Here is a 17,381-nt window from a genome sequence, read left to right as displayed (position 1 = left end):
CTATCTTCCAAGTTAAGCATCATGATACTCAACATTGAACATGCTGTAGGCAATTACCTTTTTTTTTTTTACATTTGAAATATACTAACACTGAAAGTGAAAGTATCAGACGTTTACACCTTTGTCTGTCAAGTCCAACTCCCATTAATGTAATATTTGACTCACTTATACATAGTTCACAAACATCCAAGTAAAGATTTATTGACACCCCCAAAAGTTATCCCAACTCCAGATTAAGGTATTGACCCACAGAGTTTCTGAAAATAGGCCTTAGTGTTTTACTTTGCTGGGATCTTCTCTAAAAGTGCGTGGAAAATGAATTGCATTTTTTTCCCCCTTAATCATTGACTGGGTAAGTGTCCTCAGAACAAAAGTGTAATTTGTAAAAAAAAAAAAATTCCACAAGCTTATTGAATAGCAATAACATCAAATGACTGATGTTAACTTGCAATCAAGTTAAGCCGTTACAGTATAAAATTAGACATGTCAGCCTTTATAAAGACACATCTTTGGCCCATCTTTGGAGAAGACACATCTCTATCAGCCTTCATATTACATAACCAACCACAAGCTAAGAGGTCGTGTGTTAAATCATCTCCTCATCCATGAATACCTTTGTTCTCCCAGTGAGAGACACAAAATTAACCTTTTCACATTTAGTTATCCACCAAACAACTTGTCCACATGTTCATGTTTTTAAATGGTTGATTTGTTTCTTCAAACACTTTACATTGCACTATGCAACATTACACATTTTTACAGATAACTTCAAAATGTTAGTTCATTGCTGCAACTTCTGGGCCAACACACAATGAAAATGCCAAAGTCCTGCTTCTGGAAGCTCACTTGTAAATAAGAAAATTTAACTGAATTGAGAAACCTATTTCAAGATTAAATTCAAAGCACCTGACACTTGTCACTCTTTTTGATGTCCCTATTCTGTCATTACAAATTCCAGTAGTTTGAAATCCAGTGTGGGCCCTGCAATGTCAAACTTCTTTGATTTTTAGTTCACAATGTTCAGTTAATTCCCGTGTTGATCGCTGTATATCTGCAGTGATCGGGAGCAAACAAGAGTTGGGGGCATGATGTCCATCCACAACTCCTGGATATAAGGAAGTAACACAAGAATTGCGTTTGGACAATCAACACCAGACTCTCCGTCAAACTTGGGATGAAACAGCAATCACATCTTTTAGCGCTGGCATTAAATCCTGCAACGGATGGATGAATAAAAAAAAAAATATCACAGGAGATTAATTTAAATAAATGCAGAATTATGTATCCTAAAATATATGGGGATTTTTAAAGCTTCCTTTCCAATATTTGCTGCTGTTTCGCAGGCTAAAGAATTAATTACAATTTACCCCAACATTAGCTACTTCTTAAAAAGATCATACATCATCTAGTATTTATGTTTGAAAAACATCAATATTGGTGATGTACTAATCTATTTTTATCAATACACTACAGCAGATTAGTCAATTCATGTGTGCAAACAAGTGAAAAAGTAAACTATTTCAATACTTACATTCTGCACCATCAATATTACACTAATAATAGTCCCAGAGAAGCAGCTATTAATCATATGTCCTCGTGCATTGAAATATTAAACTCTTACTCTCTTTTTCTAACTTTTCCAAATATTGTGATATCCACTCTGCTCTGCATCCATCCTCATCTGCTGCTTGTTCAGTTTGCCTGTCCATGTCCCCCTGCCTATCTCTTCCCCTCTATCCATCTCATTTCATGCAGGAGTGGGGTTACCTAAGAGACTGGGCATCAATGGAGAAAATCTCCTTTTCTACAATTAACTGTGAAAGTGACAGAAGGGAGGGATCTACGGAGGGGTGCAGACTCAGAAAAGAAAAGGAGAGAGAGGACAGACTGAAGTGTGCATGGCAGGTAGAGAGAAGTGGGGTTAAAAAGTTTTTACTTTTAAAGCTTGAACTTCAGAAATATACAGTGGGTACGGAAAGTATTCAGACCCCTTTAAATTTTTCACTCTTTGTTTCATTGCAGCCATTTGCTAAAATCAAAAAAGTTCATTTTATTTCTCATTAATGTACACTCAGCACCCCATCTTGACAGAAAAAAACAGAAATGTAGAAATTTGTGCAAATTTATTAAAAAAGAAAAACTGAAATATCACATGGTCATAAGTATTCAGACCCTTTGCTGTGACACTCATATTTAACTCACATGCTGTCCATTTCTTCTGATCCTCCTTGAGATGGTTCTACTCCTTCATTGGAGTCCAGCTATGTTTAATTAAATTGATTGGACTTGATTAGGAAAGGCACACACCTGTCTATATAAGACCTTACAGCTCACAGTGCATGTCAGAGCAAATGAGAATCATGAGGTTGAAGGAACTGTCCAAGGAGCTCAGAGACAGAATTGTGGCAAGGCACAGATCTGGCCAAGGTTACAAAATAATTTCTACAGCACTCAAGGTTCCTAAGAGCACAGTGGCCTCCATAATCCTTAAATGGAAGAAGTTTGGGACGACCAGAACTCTTCCTAGACCTGGCCGTCCAGCCAAACTGAGCAATTGTGGGAGAAGAGCCTTGGTGAGAGAGGTAAAGAAGAACCCAAAGATCACTGTGGCTGAGCTCCAGAGATGCAGTAGGGAGATGGGAGAAAGTTCCACAAAGTCAACGATCACTGCAGCCCTCCACCAGTCGGGGCTTTATGGCAGAGTGGCCCGACGGAAGCCTCTCCTCAGTGCAAGACATATGAAAGCCCGCATAGAGTTTGCCAAAAAACACATGAAGGACTCCCAGACTATGAGAAATAAGATTCTCTGGTCTGATGAGACCAAGATTGAACTTTTTGGCGTTAATTCTAAGCGGTATGTGTGGAGAAAACCAGGCACTGCTCATCACCTGCCCAATACAATCCCAACAGTGAAACATGGTGGTGGCAGCATCATGCTATGGGGGTGTTTTTCAGCTGCAGGGACAGGACGACTGGTTGCAATTGAAGGAAAGATGAATGCAGCCAAGTACAGAGATATCCTGGAAGAAAACCTCTTCCAGAGTGCTCTGGACCTCAGACTGGGCCAAAAGTTCACCTTCCAACAAGACAATGACCCTAAGCACACAGCTAAAATAACAAAGGAGTGGCTTCGGAACAACTCTGTGACCATTCTTGACTGGCCCAGCCAGAGCCCTGACCTAAACCCAATTGAGCATCTCTGGAGAGACCTGAAAATGGCTGTCCACCAACGTTCACCATCCAACCTGACGGAACTGGAGAGGATCTGCAAGGAAGAATGGCAGAGGATCCCCAAATCCAGGTGTGAAAAGCTTGTTGCATCATTCCCAAGAAGACTCATGCTGTACTAGCTCAAAAGGGTGCTTCTACTCAATACTGAGCAAAGGGTCTGAATACTTATGACCATGTGATATTTCAGTTTTTCTTTTTTAATAAATTTGCACAAATTTCTACATTTCTGTTTTTTTCTGTCAAGATGGGGTGCTGAGTGTACATTAATGAGAAATAAAATGAACTTTTTTGATTTTAGCAAATGGCTGCAATGAAACAAAGAGTGAAAAATTTAAAGGGGTCTGAATACTTTCCGTACCCACTGTATGTGTTCGCTGATGACAGTTAGCGATTGATTTTAGTTGAATATCGTATTGCCTTGCTCAGATTGCATTGCTTATAGTTTAGTGCATTCAACTTTTTAAATTCATTAAACTTCATCTTTAGTTATAGAGTGAAATGATTTATGATAAACTAAACATTAAACCACCCATGAAAGCATAAACTTTTATTCTGTATTTGTGATTTCTTCACAAACCTTTAAATAATTAATTTTAAAAAAGTTTGAGTTTTGTAGCATCTAATACTTGAATTGAGGATTAGGCTAAATTAGGTTGCATTACACTGATCCCAGTGGAAATGAATTATGTCGCACTATAATCTCAAAAAATTCAGAGGGAGTGACCACTGGGTTAGCGTGGAGAGAAGTGCACAAAAGGGTGTGGCGTGGGAATGTCGTCAGGGGTCAGGAGTGAGGGTGAAGGGGTCAGAGGTCAGAGCCAGCTGGACAGCACACAAGAGGAGATGAGGGTGAGAAAAGGAGGGGAGGGGGTAGTCCACGAAACCGACTGACTGAACCCAATAGGACATTAACATTGAACTGATAGGAGGCTCGCTGACCAATGCCCATTCAGGGAGAAACTAAGCTACGACACCCTCGTGTAATGGTCCGTAGTAATTGACAAGTGACAAGACCCTCATTGTGGATGCAAAAGCTGTTATTAAAATGCAGCGGTGAATTACAAGCTGTGAGTTCAGCTATTCCCTGACTATATGGAGTTATTTAAACACACGAATGCAAACACACTCATATACTAATTAAACTGCTTAGTAGATAACTACTTTACTGTTTAAACTGAGTAATATTAAAGTTGTAGAACAATATTGAGAGCTTTATTATATGAATGCGGACATATATAGTTGTATCATCAGTTTGTGATTTAAGTACTCATCTTAGTATCCAGCCAGTATCATCATTTAATTTTTTTTGCCCCTTTTTTTACATCATTTTTTACATATCTTTTCACATTAAAGAGCATAACTATAACATGTGCAAAATGACAATTAATCACTATTTAATCAAGTATGTGGAGTTTTAAAGGAAGTTTTTATTGTGTTGTGAAAAGTGTAAAGAAAAGAACAGTTAACATACAAACACTCATGAAATTACAATAATCACAACTTGTCTGATAGCATGAGTACAGTTTTCAACACTGAAAATGCGTTATCATGTCCTGTTCCCATGGTTTAAAGATTCTCTGTGCAACTCAAGGGTGCAGACAGGAAGGTGAGTGTCTGTGAGCTGTACTTTCCATGTGGCTGCCAGTGAAGGTCAGGTCAGTCTGGGTCGGGGCCATACTGGCCACGGCGGTCTAAAAAAGACAATCTTGGGGCCCCACCCAAAGGGGTCAACATGCAAATGGTAACCCCCGAGTGAAAAGCACAGAGCAGATCAATTTTCTCACATTACTCTTGCTGCCCATGACTGTGACTGCACGCCCACATGCCACATAATGTGTTCATATCTAATGAAATTCAGTCTCAACAATAGAGAAGGCAGCTGTATTTCAACAAAGGTAAGAGGAGGACGTCATAGGTTAGCGTTAAAACATCTCTAATATCTCTGTTTAGAATCATCAAAGTTCACTGGCTTGATGTTCTAATTGTAAAAAAAACATATCTCTAAATGTTGAATCAAATGCAAATACACAGGACCCACACAAATGTGTTATTGTTTTCACACAGCCTGATGAAAACTTCCGCATCTTTGCCACTTAAAGTCTCACTGGCCCTCCACGTTCATCCGGCACATGCATAGCAGATGAAGTTCAATTTTTCCATCTCAGGCAAACCTACCCACTGCTGCCTCCCAGTGGCTTCAATGGCGCCACTAACACCACACTCATACTCCCGTTCTGATCCTTGTCCTGGTGCCCAGTTCTGGTAACATCCTAAGGTCGACTCGGTCCAGAACCAAAAGTTAAAGCGGAGACCCAGCCAAACATGGGGGGACGTGGCGTTCTTTACCTTTTCAGCCACCTCATCCTGAATGTCTTTGCTGGTAATGTGGACAAGGTCAATGTGGTGCTCCCTGCAGTAACTCACAGCTTCAATCCATGTCATGTTCCCCTGGATTAGCATCAGATTTTCTTCAGGAAGACAACAGAGAGAGAAAAAGTATTAAATTACATAATTTGTATGCTAAATTAACACATCGACCCATGATATCTTAAACATACCTGAATGCAGACTTTAACTGCTGATGGTTGCGGATTGTGTAGTGTTTTGGGCTGAAGGGCTGAAGACACCACCCGTGGTTACATTCACCGTAGTCGCAGGTAGCTGTGTTGTTGTCACAGCTGACATTTCTGTAGTTGCATTGTTGAGCTCACTGCTTGAGTTATGTGACACAAAATCTGTGGTATTTGATGTTGTCAGTCCACTGGCGGTAGTTTCTGCTGTGGTGGTGACATTAGTAGTGTTCGGTTGCTGGGTAGTAGCAGCCACAGTGAAATTAAATGTTACGACGACCTCTTGAGACAAATTGTTTGGAGTTGGGAGTTTTCAGATTCGTCGGCTGATCTGCTGTTAACGGTTTCTTGTGTGATTATTTGATTGGGGGTTGTTGGAATAGGTTTCCTTGCTGTTGAGAGAAAGCATTAAATGAACAGACACCTAGAGGATGACAAAGATAGATGTAGCTCTTATTAAAATACAACTAGCAGACATAAGAAACATGTACAAACTGTAAGTAAAAAAAAACCACCAACTTACCCCCACAACAAATAAATGTGCGTTCTGTTGTGCATTTCAGGTCATTCCACTGCCCTCTTCCGTCTCTAAATACAGCAGCAACACAATCCTGACTCTCGTAGTAGTTGGGTTGGGAGGGTTTCCAGAAACGGAATGATGAGTTACTCCCATCCGACCACTTCCAGGGGTCTTTGAAGAGACCAATCCACACATTTTGTGCTTCAGACACATTTTGTACTGCCGTATCCTCCTCCGCTGAGTGTATGCTAACTAGATCAGATGATAAGTCCCTGCAATGGCTCTGAGCATCCCTCCATGACTTGGTCATAGCAACAAAGATTTGACCACTGGTATCAACGTTGCCTGGAAGGCCAAAGGTTAAACATTTTAAACAACTTAGTGATTTACTGCATTTAAACATTTGCGATCTAAAAAACCTTTATTGCCTTGTTGTCCTTTTACTTACCATGACAAACAAAGCTTCTTTTAGTTCCACAGTCACTTTCAAACCATTCGCCGTGTTGATTCATTGCCGCACATGCATCTTGATTCTCACTTTGTGGTTCTCCTGCCTTCCAGTTAAAAAAGTCTGTGGTTTGATCAGACCAAGACCAATGCCACAACCACACATCTTCAACCTCCAGTCCTATCCAGGCTCGGGAAACAGTAGCTGGAACTAAATTGATCAGATTATTCATGTCTGCTGAATTGTGAACTGTGGCTAAATCAGTGTACACCTCTCTGCAGAAGCTTTTTGCTTCTGTGTAGGTCCTTGAAAGATTAATAAGGTGAAAGTCTGGAGATCCCAGTGTGAAGAAGCCAAATGCTGTGAAATGAAAGGCAGCATATTTAGTCACAACAATTTGAATACTAACAACCAAAACAATCCTCTATAATTTATTATTCTGTTATTATATATTTCAAAAATTTTGGTGTTCACGGAAATATATGCATTCATCGTATTATACATAAATATTCACGAATGTGATATTAGGAAAACAATATACAGTACTGAAAAAGCATGAAGTACATACCTGAGATTAGAATTAATGTCCTTTTCATTGCAATGAGTCTGTTTTCAGTCATTGTGATGGCAAATTGCAAATCTAAACGTAAAACAAATGCAACATATATGTCACTTTTTATTATAATGCTCTGCTATGACTGGTTACCGCTCATAAGGTGCCAGCAGCTTTGAGCAGCACAGTTTTTGTAGTAAGAATGTCACTTGGCTTCTTAAGTACCACCTCCTCAGGAACTACTAGACAACTAGGCAAAGCTGTTCTTCAGGTTTCTTTCTGGCTTGTACCTACTATATGTTTGTGATTTTCTGGTTTGTTCAGATGAAATGATAAAAAAAAAAAAATTATGATTGAGTTGTCAACAGGTTGCAATGAAAATTACAGTCTTTGACATCGTGACGAGGTTGGTCAAGAATGAAGACGAGTATGCCTTGTCTTGCTGAGTGAAACAAGACAAAAGCTGTCGATGAACGAGGGTTAACGACTTTAAAACAATACATTTCACAAAATACTTGGAAAATGAACTGGAGTTTCCACAGTTTCTTTTTTAGAAACTGTGCTTTAAATACTGAGAAGGACATTTCATCAAAAGGCTTAAAAAAAATATTACCACAACTCATTTACAACTCTTAAAAAAGTGTGAGTCATTCTGCAGCCTAGAGAAAAACAGAGTGTAAAGATGAACTTTAAAAGCAGAACATTTTGGATTGTGGAAAATATTACTGAACTAAATCACTGCAGCAAGAACAAATTGTGCAATACTGTTTAAACCCCTCCTGTCAAAGACAAAACAAAACAAAACACTGCAGCTCCTCTTGTAGGTGGGCTGTCCAAAACAATGCTCAGATTAGATATAGCCTACAGTGCCATAATTAGACCACCCAAAAGACAAAACATTTTTCTAAAATGTATTTACTTCAGTTTATTTAAATTCTAGTTCACCACTGACACCTAATACCTAAAACAAACGCATTGTCCTGGTGTGAAACTTTTGTCAGGATACATGGAAATCCACGGGTGTCAACTTTCCACAATTACCACCCCGCGCAGTACCCATTGATTTTTGCGCAAACTTAATTTTTTTTTTTGAAAGGTCATTTTACTTTTTACGTTTCAGAATAAACATACGGCGGGAAAGGGAGAGGTAATTTAAACAGGCAGGTGAGATTTACGCAAATATTCAAATATTTCCGCGCAGGTACGAAACACTCACCCGAGTTCCGCGGGATTAAATAATAAATCAGGCTGAACCTGCGCCGCGCCGGGATGTCACGTGACAGCGCGGTGATGGGTGGTCCCGTGAGACATTTTGGCTGTACAAAGATAGTGGCACCGAGCCACCATGGCCTGTAAACAACAACAGCGTCAAGCTGAGGAAAACTGAGCCCGAGTGTCGGCCTGCAGTCATTTTTTTTTTTTTTTTTTTTTTTTTTTTTGGGGGGGGGGGAGAGAGAGAGAGAGAGAGAGAGCGAGAGAGAGAGAGAGAGAGAGAGGCTCGTCCACGTTACAGCGGATACAGGCGAGGTGGTTTTCAACAATGCGTCGAAGGTGTGTCTGGTACGTACTCGCAACCTTGGAGGAAAAAAAAAAAAAAAAAAAAAAAAAAAAAAAAAGCCCCGACCCCGACCGTCGTGAGTTATTCGGCGAACAGCTGCTTCCTCTCGGGCTATCGACCCCCTGGTCGAGCTAACGTTTAGCCGGGGCTAGCCGTGACGTGAAGCTAAAGCAGCTAATCGTAAGCCAGCTAGAAAACAGTGCGCCGCGTTTAGGGGCGGATTTATTTCAAGCGGGTCTCGATTATGGCTGTCGAGTTCGCAAGCTTCGCGTTTTTTTTTAGATGTCAAACTGGGTACGTTTCCAAACGTCGCGGGCCCGGAGTGTGAAATGCGACAGAAACAGGAAGGCGTGTTGTAACTGAAGCTAACCCCGTGAGCTAATGTCGCCGAGCCCCCGGGGGTCTGTCGAGGCTTCACGGGTTCACAGCTAACGAGCTATCGATTAAACAACAAAACAAATAAAGATAAAAAAAAATAAAATAAACGTAGGACATCAATTGTATGTTTCCCCGCGTGTAGTTCATCTGAAGTTAACGCGGATCTTTTAGCAAACATTTAGCAAACGTGAAGTGTTGTTGCGATGCCGATAGGGGCTAGCTGACGCCACCAAACACTGGCTGATGTAAATGTTAAATGTGTCTTTATGTGCGGGGTTTTAAACAAAAGCGGTCAATTAAAATGTTCCGTTTTCTGTTAGTTTGTCGAGTTTGATTGGGGCGAGGTGTTTTATTTTATTCAGCAACATGTGATGAATTATTTTTGCGTTAATCGTCCATCAAATAACTTCTTGTCTAATTAATATGCGTCACGTTGGTTGTTTCGACTTTATACAAACCCCTGGCTTTCCTTAACTATCACGGTGGACTGTGATTACAGGGGTACAGCTATTATATTTGTGTTTAATTGTTGTTATTTATTTTTTTTAAATACTAGTAAATAGTGAAAAAACAAAATCCTGCCACGCTTTCTTTCAGTTTTCACGTCTTGTTGTTCAACCTTAAAGATATTACACTGTTCTTGATCATAAATACAGGAAAGCAGCAATTCCTTAAGCTTCCATCAGATAATGTTGGTTTGAAAAATGACAACTAATTAGTTGCTGGACTGTTAAATCTAACTACTTCAAGGAAGTGTGTTAGTTTCAAGCAAAGTTGTCATTACTAATCGTGCCTTTTTCTTTTTCTTTTTTTTTAATGTCGCCTTCAGATCCTTCACACGGGACATCATTCTCTTCTGCGGGTAGCTTACAAGTCATGTCCTCACAGCAGCCCAACAGCTCAGCCTCCAACAGCCCCACCAACATCTTGGGTTCCCCGTTTTCAGTCATCAGTCCCTCACTTAACTCCCCCGGGGTGTCGCCCTCTCTGGGATTTGGACCCATCAGCAACAGTCAGGTAATTGATTTGCCATAAGAGAGTTGGTATTGGTGTCAGGGTGCACTTAATTATCGTTTTTTTTGTTGTTGTTGTTGTTTTTTTTAAATTATTGCTCGGTGTTTGTCTACATTTGACAGAAGGTGCACAGCTAATTTTGGGTGCGCTGCAGTTTTGTCTTACGACACTTATCGTGCAGTAAATGGTCAATAGGAGGGTCAAGCACGATTTCATAATGTATGCAAAAACAATGGTCAATAGTTAGTCTCACTACTAAACAAATCGGTGTGGTCTTTGCATGCAGTTAACCAATAACATGATGGTGTTTTAATTGTTCTATTTGGTCCCACTGTGTATTCAGATCTCTTCCTCAGCACCCATTTCAGGGATGCATTCAATCAGCAGTTCAGAAGATATCAAACCTCCATTTGGCCTGAGGCCCATGCCAGCTCACAGCCCCGGAATAATGTTGTCTCAGAAGCGACTGTGCGTCATCTGTGGAGACCGCTCTTCTGGTGAGTGAATGTCCAAAATACAGAAGAACCAGAAGTGTAGCATACTAGTTAATGTCGCGCCAATGTCAGTGTGGATAATCCCGCCCTGCCAGCATCTCTTGCTTGTGTACACGACACGTTCTCACATAATGGGTCTCCTTGTTATTGCAATTAAAAGTACAAAATGTCTGTCGAGGCGGTGAATTTACTTTGCTGTTGTGTTTGAGCATCCCCTTGGCCTCGTAATACATCATTTTGTATTTATTTGTGTAATTTCCAGGCAAACACTACGGAGTGTACAGCTGCGAGGGCTGCAAAGGTTTCTTTAAACGAACTGTGCGCAAAGACCTGAGCTACACCTGCAGGGACAACAAAGAATGCCTGGTCGACAAACGCCAGCGCAATCGCTGCCAGTACTGCCGCTACCAGAAGTGCCTGGCCATGGGTATGAAGAGGGAAGGTATGCAAAGACAAGCATCATCTGTGAATGTTATGTTCATATCCAGAGCCTGTTGGCTATTAAAGGTTTAGAAACATGTTGTTTTACATGCATTTCCTGCAAGGTGACATATAACCAAGAGTTAAATGTGTATTTTAATACGTATCTAACCATTGGCATTAAATTAGGTTTGTGAAACTAATTAATTATGCCGAGGAAGCCCAAATAAATAGTTAAGGTAATAATGGATTAGCATACTATTTCTGGTATAGGTGAGAGTAGATGCTAGATTAAACAAGCAAAGGACAGAGACGGGTGTATCGGGGCTGGTTTATATAACTAACCCCTCTCCATCTCTTCCCTTCATTTTCTCCAATTCTACCCTTTCTCCATCTTTCAATAGTGATCAAACATGTAAAGTGGATAGAAGAAGATGGAAAAGATGAGGGATGGATGGGTATGACATTGAAATCTTGAAGATACTGTATTTTAATGTTACCTAGACAATTAGCCTCTTGTTTTAGAGGTGCAATGTTGAAGACATTTACGTGTGAAAATGCACTCAGGACTGAAGCAGAGTGAGGACCGCCAAGGTGCACTGCCTCGTGATGGTTGACTGCTTCGTCTGCAAGCTGTTTGTTTTTGTTTTTTTGTGATGAATGTGTATAAAATCTGGTGGAGTGAACAGGCGTTAAAGCAGCAAAGAATATCATGATCGCATTTTAGTGGAAGCCACCAGCTCAGTTCAGAGCATCTTCAAAGCATCCAGTAAACAGAAGGCGTCGTATGAGCGGCGATGCCTCTTTACCAGGTCAAGCAGCTCCAGTTTAGGTCGCTGGTTAGAAAGTCTCTTTGCACGGCCAATTTTTATGGCTGCAGTTGTCAGTGTCCGATCTAAATTTGGTCCCAATGTCATAATTTCAAAGAGAACGTCAGAATTTGTGGATTACACCTCCCTAAGATCCCTCTTCTTTTTAAGTTGCCGTAGACTAAAGGAAACCGTCACTGCTGTGAAGTTTTAACAAACTTAATATGCGAGTGTTGCGGCTCCTCAGCTGTCCCTGTGGTGCTTCGTGCTGACACCACCCCTCTGGAGTAAATGCTGCAATTTCAACAGGGAGGGGCGGAAACACAATCGATTCTTAGATGCATTGTGATTCTGTCTTGAACAATGTACGGTTTCACGTGAAACATTTTGGTAATGCATGTGAGGTGCCAATACCTTAATAGCAAAATCATGCATGTAACTTCAACTTGCTACAGTTACTGTACTTGTTTGTCATAATGGCTGTTAATTTTGTTATTTTTTAAATATAGTAGTGTAGAAAAGTGTTGAAGTCAAAAATGGATGTTTACAAAGATGCACATCCATTTTTGTGCGCATTTTTGTGTAGCTTGCAAATCAGGTAAAGTCACATTCAAAAAAAGAAAAAAAAAATAGCTCAACTGGGCATTGTTTAGCGTGGCTCAGTGTCGTCCACGAATCAGCAGACCGCAACATCTCCAACAAACAAAAAGTGATGCGGTGGTGTCATTGTTTGGCTTTATCAAAGGACTGGAGAAGAGGCTTCTGACTTTTGTCGTTTCTTCTCTTTGTTCTTCACAAAGTGACGAGGAGGACAGTTCCTAATACGAGAACTTAAATTTGCAGCGTTGCAAGGATGCGATGTGGCTCTTCCTCACATGACCGGCGCTGACCAATTGTTGCAAATACCAATTTTGCTGTCCGTTTGAGACATTTTGCTGCAATGTCTTTCGCGGTGACATTGTGCACCCTTCACACCGATGAGATGACATCTAGCATTTAGTGGAGCGTTGAGCATTTAGGAATAATTGAAAGTGTCATTTTGTCCCCAGAAATGTTCATCTCCTGCCCAGATTTTATTTCAAAGCCTTCATCGACTAATACAAATGACGTGTCGGCATTGCCGTGCATCCATAACTTGTCAGTTCCACATTTCAGTTAAGTCCATTTTGCCGTTGCTGACGAGATACCATTTTTGTCAGGATAACACCGAATTTGAATATGACTTTGTCAAGTGCAGCAGCAACCCCGCAAAGAGTCAGAGCATTTAGCGTAACATCACTCAAACGGACCAGTTTCTGTTCTGTTTTACCTGCGGGTCTTTTCATTCCTCCGTATTGTATTTGTTTTTTTTTTTCTGGTGCAGCGGTCCAAGAGGAACGTCAGAGGAACCGAGAGCGGGAAGGAGAGATGGAGTTCGGCGTGGGAGTGAATGACGAGATGCCCGTGGAGAAGATCTTGGAGGCGGAGACGGCCGTGGAGCAGAAGACCGAGCTTCACTCCGATGGAGGCTCTGCAGGCAACTCTGTGAGTGCCAACGCAATTCAATACATGCACGGGAGCAACTGTCGGTCACCCGGTTATCACAGCAGCGCAATGAGATTGTGCTGCTGTTCTGAGATAACTTCCTTTTTTAAACACGAAGCTCCTGGAATTACTGGAAGTATTTATTTTTTGAGCGGTCATCAGGAAGTAATGACGCTGTCGTGTCTTGGTTTCAGCCCCACGACGCTGTCAGCAACATCTGCCAGACTGCAGACAAACAGCTGTTTGCCTTGGTGGAGTGGGCAAAGAGAATCCCTCATTTCTCCGAGCTGCCCCTTGACGATCAGGTCATCCTCCTGCGCGCAGGTAAAAAGGAGCGGCTGCGCTGCGTGTTCAGAATCGACAGGAAGAACGTCGGCGAGCTTTTTTTTTTGAAGGCCGAGATCGCCACGAACGGCACCACTTTACAGGTTTATCAGAGGCACACGGTGACTGTTTGAGCATCGTAAAGCTTCTGAAAAAAGCAACACGTCGTAACTGTCGTATACAATGACGCTGTGGTTTAATCAAATATATTTGTACATTTGAATAAATAACCTGTAAAACGAACCAGTGTTCAAAATTAGAACAAAAAAATATATTTTATACTGTTTGTTAAAACTGGTTTTTCAGCCGATTTAAACAAGCCTGTAAAGCTTGTTCTTTTGCTGACTGACATCAACAGAAACTAACTGTGAATCTGTGAAAATCAGAAATTACTCGTATTTCAATCCAAACATTAATCAGATAAGTCGGTAAGACAAATCATACGTCGCAAACGACAGTTTTTGTGAAATTGTACTTTAAAACATGCAGCTGTGGTGGCAGAGGTGTAAAAAAAAGCATCATGTTGCGGTTACTGTTGCTAGGGCCAAGTTATTATGTGTGCGCGATGTCGCAATGGGATTTTTGGCCAAAAGGGCAAGTGAGAATAATGAGTAGTTTGTAATGGTGTGTTGTATTGGCAACGCCGGGTCAGGACCCCGTGGGAGGGAGTCTCGAAGGGAACGGGGTAGGCAGCTCAGCTCGTCAGTAGATACGACCGTGGGAGCGCAGCCGGACGTATCGGGCTTGTGGGGACGGAAATAAAAACGACGTTTTTGTAGCGGCAAGTTTCCGTTTGAAATGGCTCTTGTGGCGCGTGTATTTCTCCTTGATGACCACTAAAATGTGTTGTTCACTGCCGTCGTCACATAAATGCGCGTGTTGTCGTGTTTCAGGCTGGAATGAGCTGCTGATCGCCTCGTTCTCCCATCGCTCCATTCCTCTGAAGGACGGAGTTCTTCTGGCCTCTGAGCTGCAGCGTGACAACACAAACAGTGCAGGAGTTGGAGCCATATTTGATAGGTACCCGCATAAAGCTTATTCAAGTGCAGATGGCAGCTAACTGGAACGACTTCTCTAACATAACTGCTTTTATTTAATGCAGGGAGAGTGTGCAAAGTGCAGAGGTTGGCGCGATATTTGACAGGTATTTATTTATTTTGTTCTAATATTAATGGGTGTCAAAGTCTTGTCAATTTCTCGTTTGTCTTTTGTGTTTTACACTCTGAAACCTCGTGTCATTATTCAGGGTCCTTACCGAGCTCGTCAATAAAATGAGAGATATGCAAATGGACAAAACAGAGCTGGGCTGCCTCCGAGCCATCGTCCTGTTCAACCCAGGTAGAAATCCAGAAGGCTTAATTCTTTTTAACGAGGCGGGACGCATCGTTCGGTGTTCATCTCTTCATAAAACCTCCGGTGTTTCTCCTGCAGATGCGAAAGGGCTCTCCAACACCAGCGAGGTGGAGCTCCTACGAGAAAAGGTCTATGCATCATTGGAAGCCTACTGCAAACAGAAATATCCAGAGCAGCAGGGAAGGTAAAGGACCCCGGCGACGACGGGCTCGGCATTAGGCTCGTTTGTTGCTTCGTTAATCTCATTATGCAAACTGACATCCTCTTTGTTCCCTGCAGGTTTGCTAAGCTCCTCCTTCGACTGCCGGCACTGCGATCCATTGGCTTGAAGTGCTTGGAACATCTCTTCTTCTTCAAGCTGATCGGCGACACGCCCATCGACACTTTCCTCATGGAAATGCTTGAAGCTCCCCATCAGTTGTCGTAGATAGGAAACTCGTACTGTGGTTTAGATAGCTGAAGTCTGGGGAGGCGGGCGTGGGACTGGAGTGGCACTTTAAGTTCTTTGAAGATTTGTCAGTTTGTCTCACTGCTGTCTGCGTTACACTTCTTCAGTGCAGCACAGATTTGCTCTTTAGACCAAACCCAAGGCTTAACGTCATCTACAAGCTGGTGCTATTTGTTGAAATAAGTTCATGAGTAACTCTGGTTAAAGAAAATATTTTTAAAAATGTAAACATTTACATATTTCCCTCACAGGAGCTCAAATTGGTATACATTTTTATATCAACTTTTTAGACACCTCAAACATTCAGTTGTTTCTCCAAATGAACGGATCCCTAAAGCCTGTTTTTTTTTTTCCTTTTTTTTTTTTTCCTTTTTAACGGAAGGCAACCGGAATCACGCAAGGACGTAGTGTTTTTATAAATTCCAATTCACGCCAGATGTAAAAGTGCATTATTGTACCAAACAGTTACCGGGAACTGTGTCCAACAACAGCTCTGAGTTGACTTGTATCCATTGCAGATGTTAACAGCGACCCTGGGTGAGATAGAAGACAAGTCAGAGGTTGAAACTGTCCGGCCCCAACTTGTCTGTGTTGATTGAGGATCAGCTTTACGTGTCTCGTATATATGGTTAGTGTTGTTTACTTCTTTGCCATTTAAAAAAAAAGAAAAAAAATCATAAACACTTTGTGGTTATTGATTAGACTGCACTGCACACTTGCTATGTGCTATTTCTAAAACTTAACCTTTAAACAGACGGTCATCCGTTTGCCTTTTGGTGCTATTTCAGAGATAATTTGACATTATCGGTGCAGACGCACACCAAACCACAAACCTAAGAATATATGCAAAACAAAAACAAATTCTTCTGTTAATCTTTGTTTAAAATGTAGCAATATAAAGTGTAAACTGCATAAGCCTGTCAGTTATTCAGGGGTTTTACAAAGAAAATTGTGTCCGGTGGAAAGGGAATACTCTATTTTGTAATTTATCTATACAATTCTAAGGTACTGTGCAAAAGTAAATATTCAGGGAAAATGTACATTGATAAATTTGAATTATGATCAGGAAATACAAATTATATAATTCTTGACATGTGCCCTTGTTTTTAGTTTTCAGCTAGTGTTAAGCAGAACGTGTCTTGGGTTGCACTGGATTTGCTGAGACTCTTTCAGCTGATTTTTTTAAAAATTTTTTTGTGCTTTTTTTGATGCCGAGTTGTATTTCCAACCTTTCCTTCCTTTTTTTTTTTTTTTAGGTAGCTGTCTTGTTCATCGTAATGTCTCTGCAATATATTAAAAGCAAACCATAATCACATTTAGATCCATAACACCTGTGGACGTATAGGAATTTTAAACAAGACCAAATGAGGTCTGTGTGATGACCATGTGGAACCACCAGATGAGCTCGTCATCGACCTCTGTATGCTCTTGAACGTAAAGTGACTTGAAGCATGGGTTGTGTGGACTAAAAATAAAGAGGCTTAAGTTTTATTTGGCTGCTTTTCCTTGTTTAAAAATATCACATTTGATAATTATTTTTCTCCCAAGAAGAAAAGGTCACTTTTGGGTGACCCAGCAGAATTGAAAGATGATTTTTTTTTTTTTTTTTTTAAAAAGTAGTCAAAAAGGAGTTTTAATCAGCCTTTTTTATTGTAGTTGTTACATAGTTTTCGCTGTGGGCGTAGACGCAATAGAAGCCTTGGTTTGTAAAGCACTTGTGTCCAAGTTCCAAAGTGG

General features: G+C 41.0%; 2 protein-coding genes across 9 annotated transcripts; one reads left to right on the top strand and one right to left on the bottom strand.

Annotated features, from left to right (window-relative positions):
• Positions 1 to 5,795: 5,795 nt before the first annotated feature.
• On the bottom strand, positions 5,796 to 8,755 carry LOC138194342 (CD209 antigen-like protein A). 2 transcript variants are annotated; one of them, XM_069143005.1, is made up of 5 exons: positions 8,539 to 8,755; positions 7,338 to 7,409; positions 6,770 to 7,129; positions 6,325 to 6,666; positions 5,796 to 6,193 (listed from the first exon to the last, which is right to left on the bottom strand). In XM_069143005.1, exons 2-5 carry the CDS (start codon positions 7,387 to 7,389, stop codon positions 6,072 to 6,074), a joined length of 876 nt encoding a protein of 291 aa, XP_068999106.1. In that variant the 5' UTR covers positions 7,390 to 7,409; positions 8,539 to 8,755; the 3' UTR covers positions 5,796 to 6,071. The 2 variants fall into 2 exon arrangements, with proteins under 2 accessions (XP_068999106.1, XP_068999107.1); XM_069143006.1 differs by having other exon boundaries at positions 6,078 to 6,225.
• Positions 8,756 to 8,776: 21 nt separating this feature from the next.
• rxrbb (retinoid x receptor, beta b) lies at positions 8,777 to 17,135 on the top strand. Of its 7 annotated transcripts, XR_011177919.1 has the most exons (13): positions 8,777 to 8,882; positions 10,088 to 10,275; positions 10,616 to 10,769; positions 11,029 to 11,208; positions 11,591 to 11,644; positions 13,359 to 13,519; positions 13,714 to 13,843; positions 14,737 to 14,863; positions 14,946 to 14,987; positions 15,090 to 15,181; positions 15,275 to 15,380; positions 15,476 to 16,272; positions 16,901 to 17,135. XR_011177919.1 is itself a non-coding variant. In XM_069142998.1 (12 exons), the coding sequence occupies exons 2-12, from the start codon at positions 10,135 to 10,137 to the stop codon at positions 15,621 to 15,623; spliced, it is 1,335 nt and encodes a 444-aa protein (XP_068999099.1). In that variant the 5' UTR covers positions 8,777 to 8,882; positions 10,088 to 10,134; the 3' UTR covers positions 15,624 to 17,135. The 7 variants fall into 7 exon arrangements, 6 of the variants coding, with proteins under 6 accessions (XP_068999099.1, XP_068999105.1, XP_068999102.1 ...); XM_069142998.1 differs by having other exon boundaries at positions 15,476 to 17,135; XM_069143001.1 differs by having other exon boundaries at positions 8,792 to 8,873; positions 15,476 to 17,135.
• Positions 17,136 to 17,381: the final 246 nt, after the last annotated feature.

Source organism: Embiotoca jacksoni, unplaced genomic scaffold, assembly GCF_022577435.1.
Source record: "Embiotoca jacksoni isolate LCO1_2020_lvr unplaced genomic scaffold, fEmbJac1.0.p SCAF_11, whole genome shotgun sequence".
Classification (NCBI taxonomy): Eukaryota; Metazoa; Chordata; class Actinopteri; family Embiotocidae; genus Embiotoca; species Embiotoca jacksoni.
The sequence above is the reverse complement of the archived record's forward strand: the minus strand, read 5'-3'. Positions and strand labels throughout refer to the sequence as shown.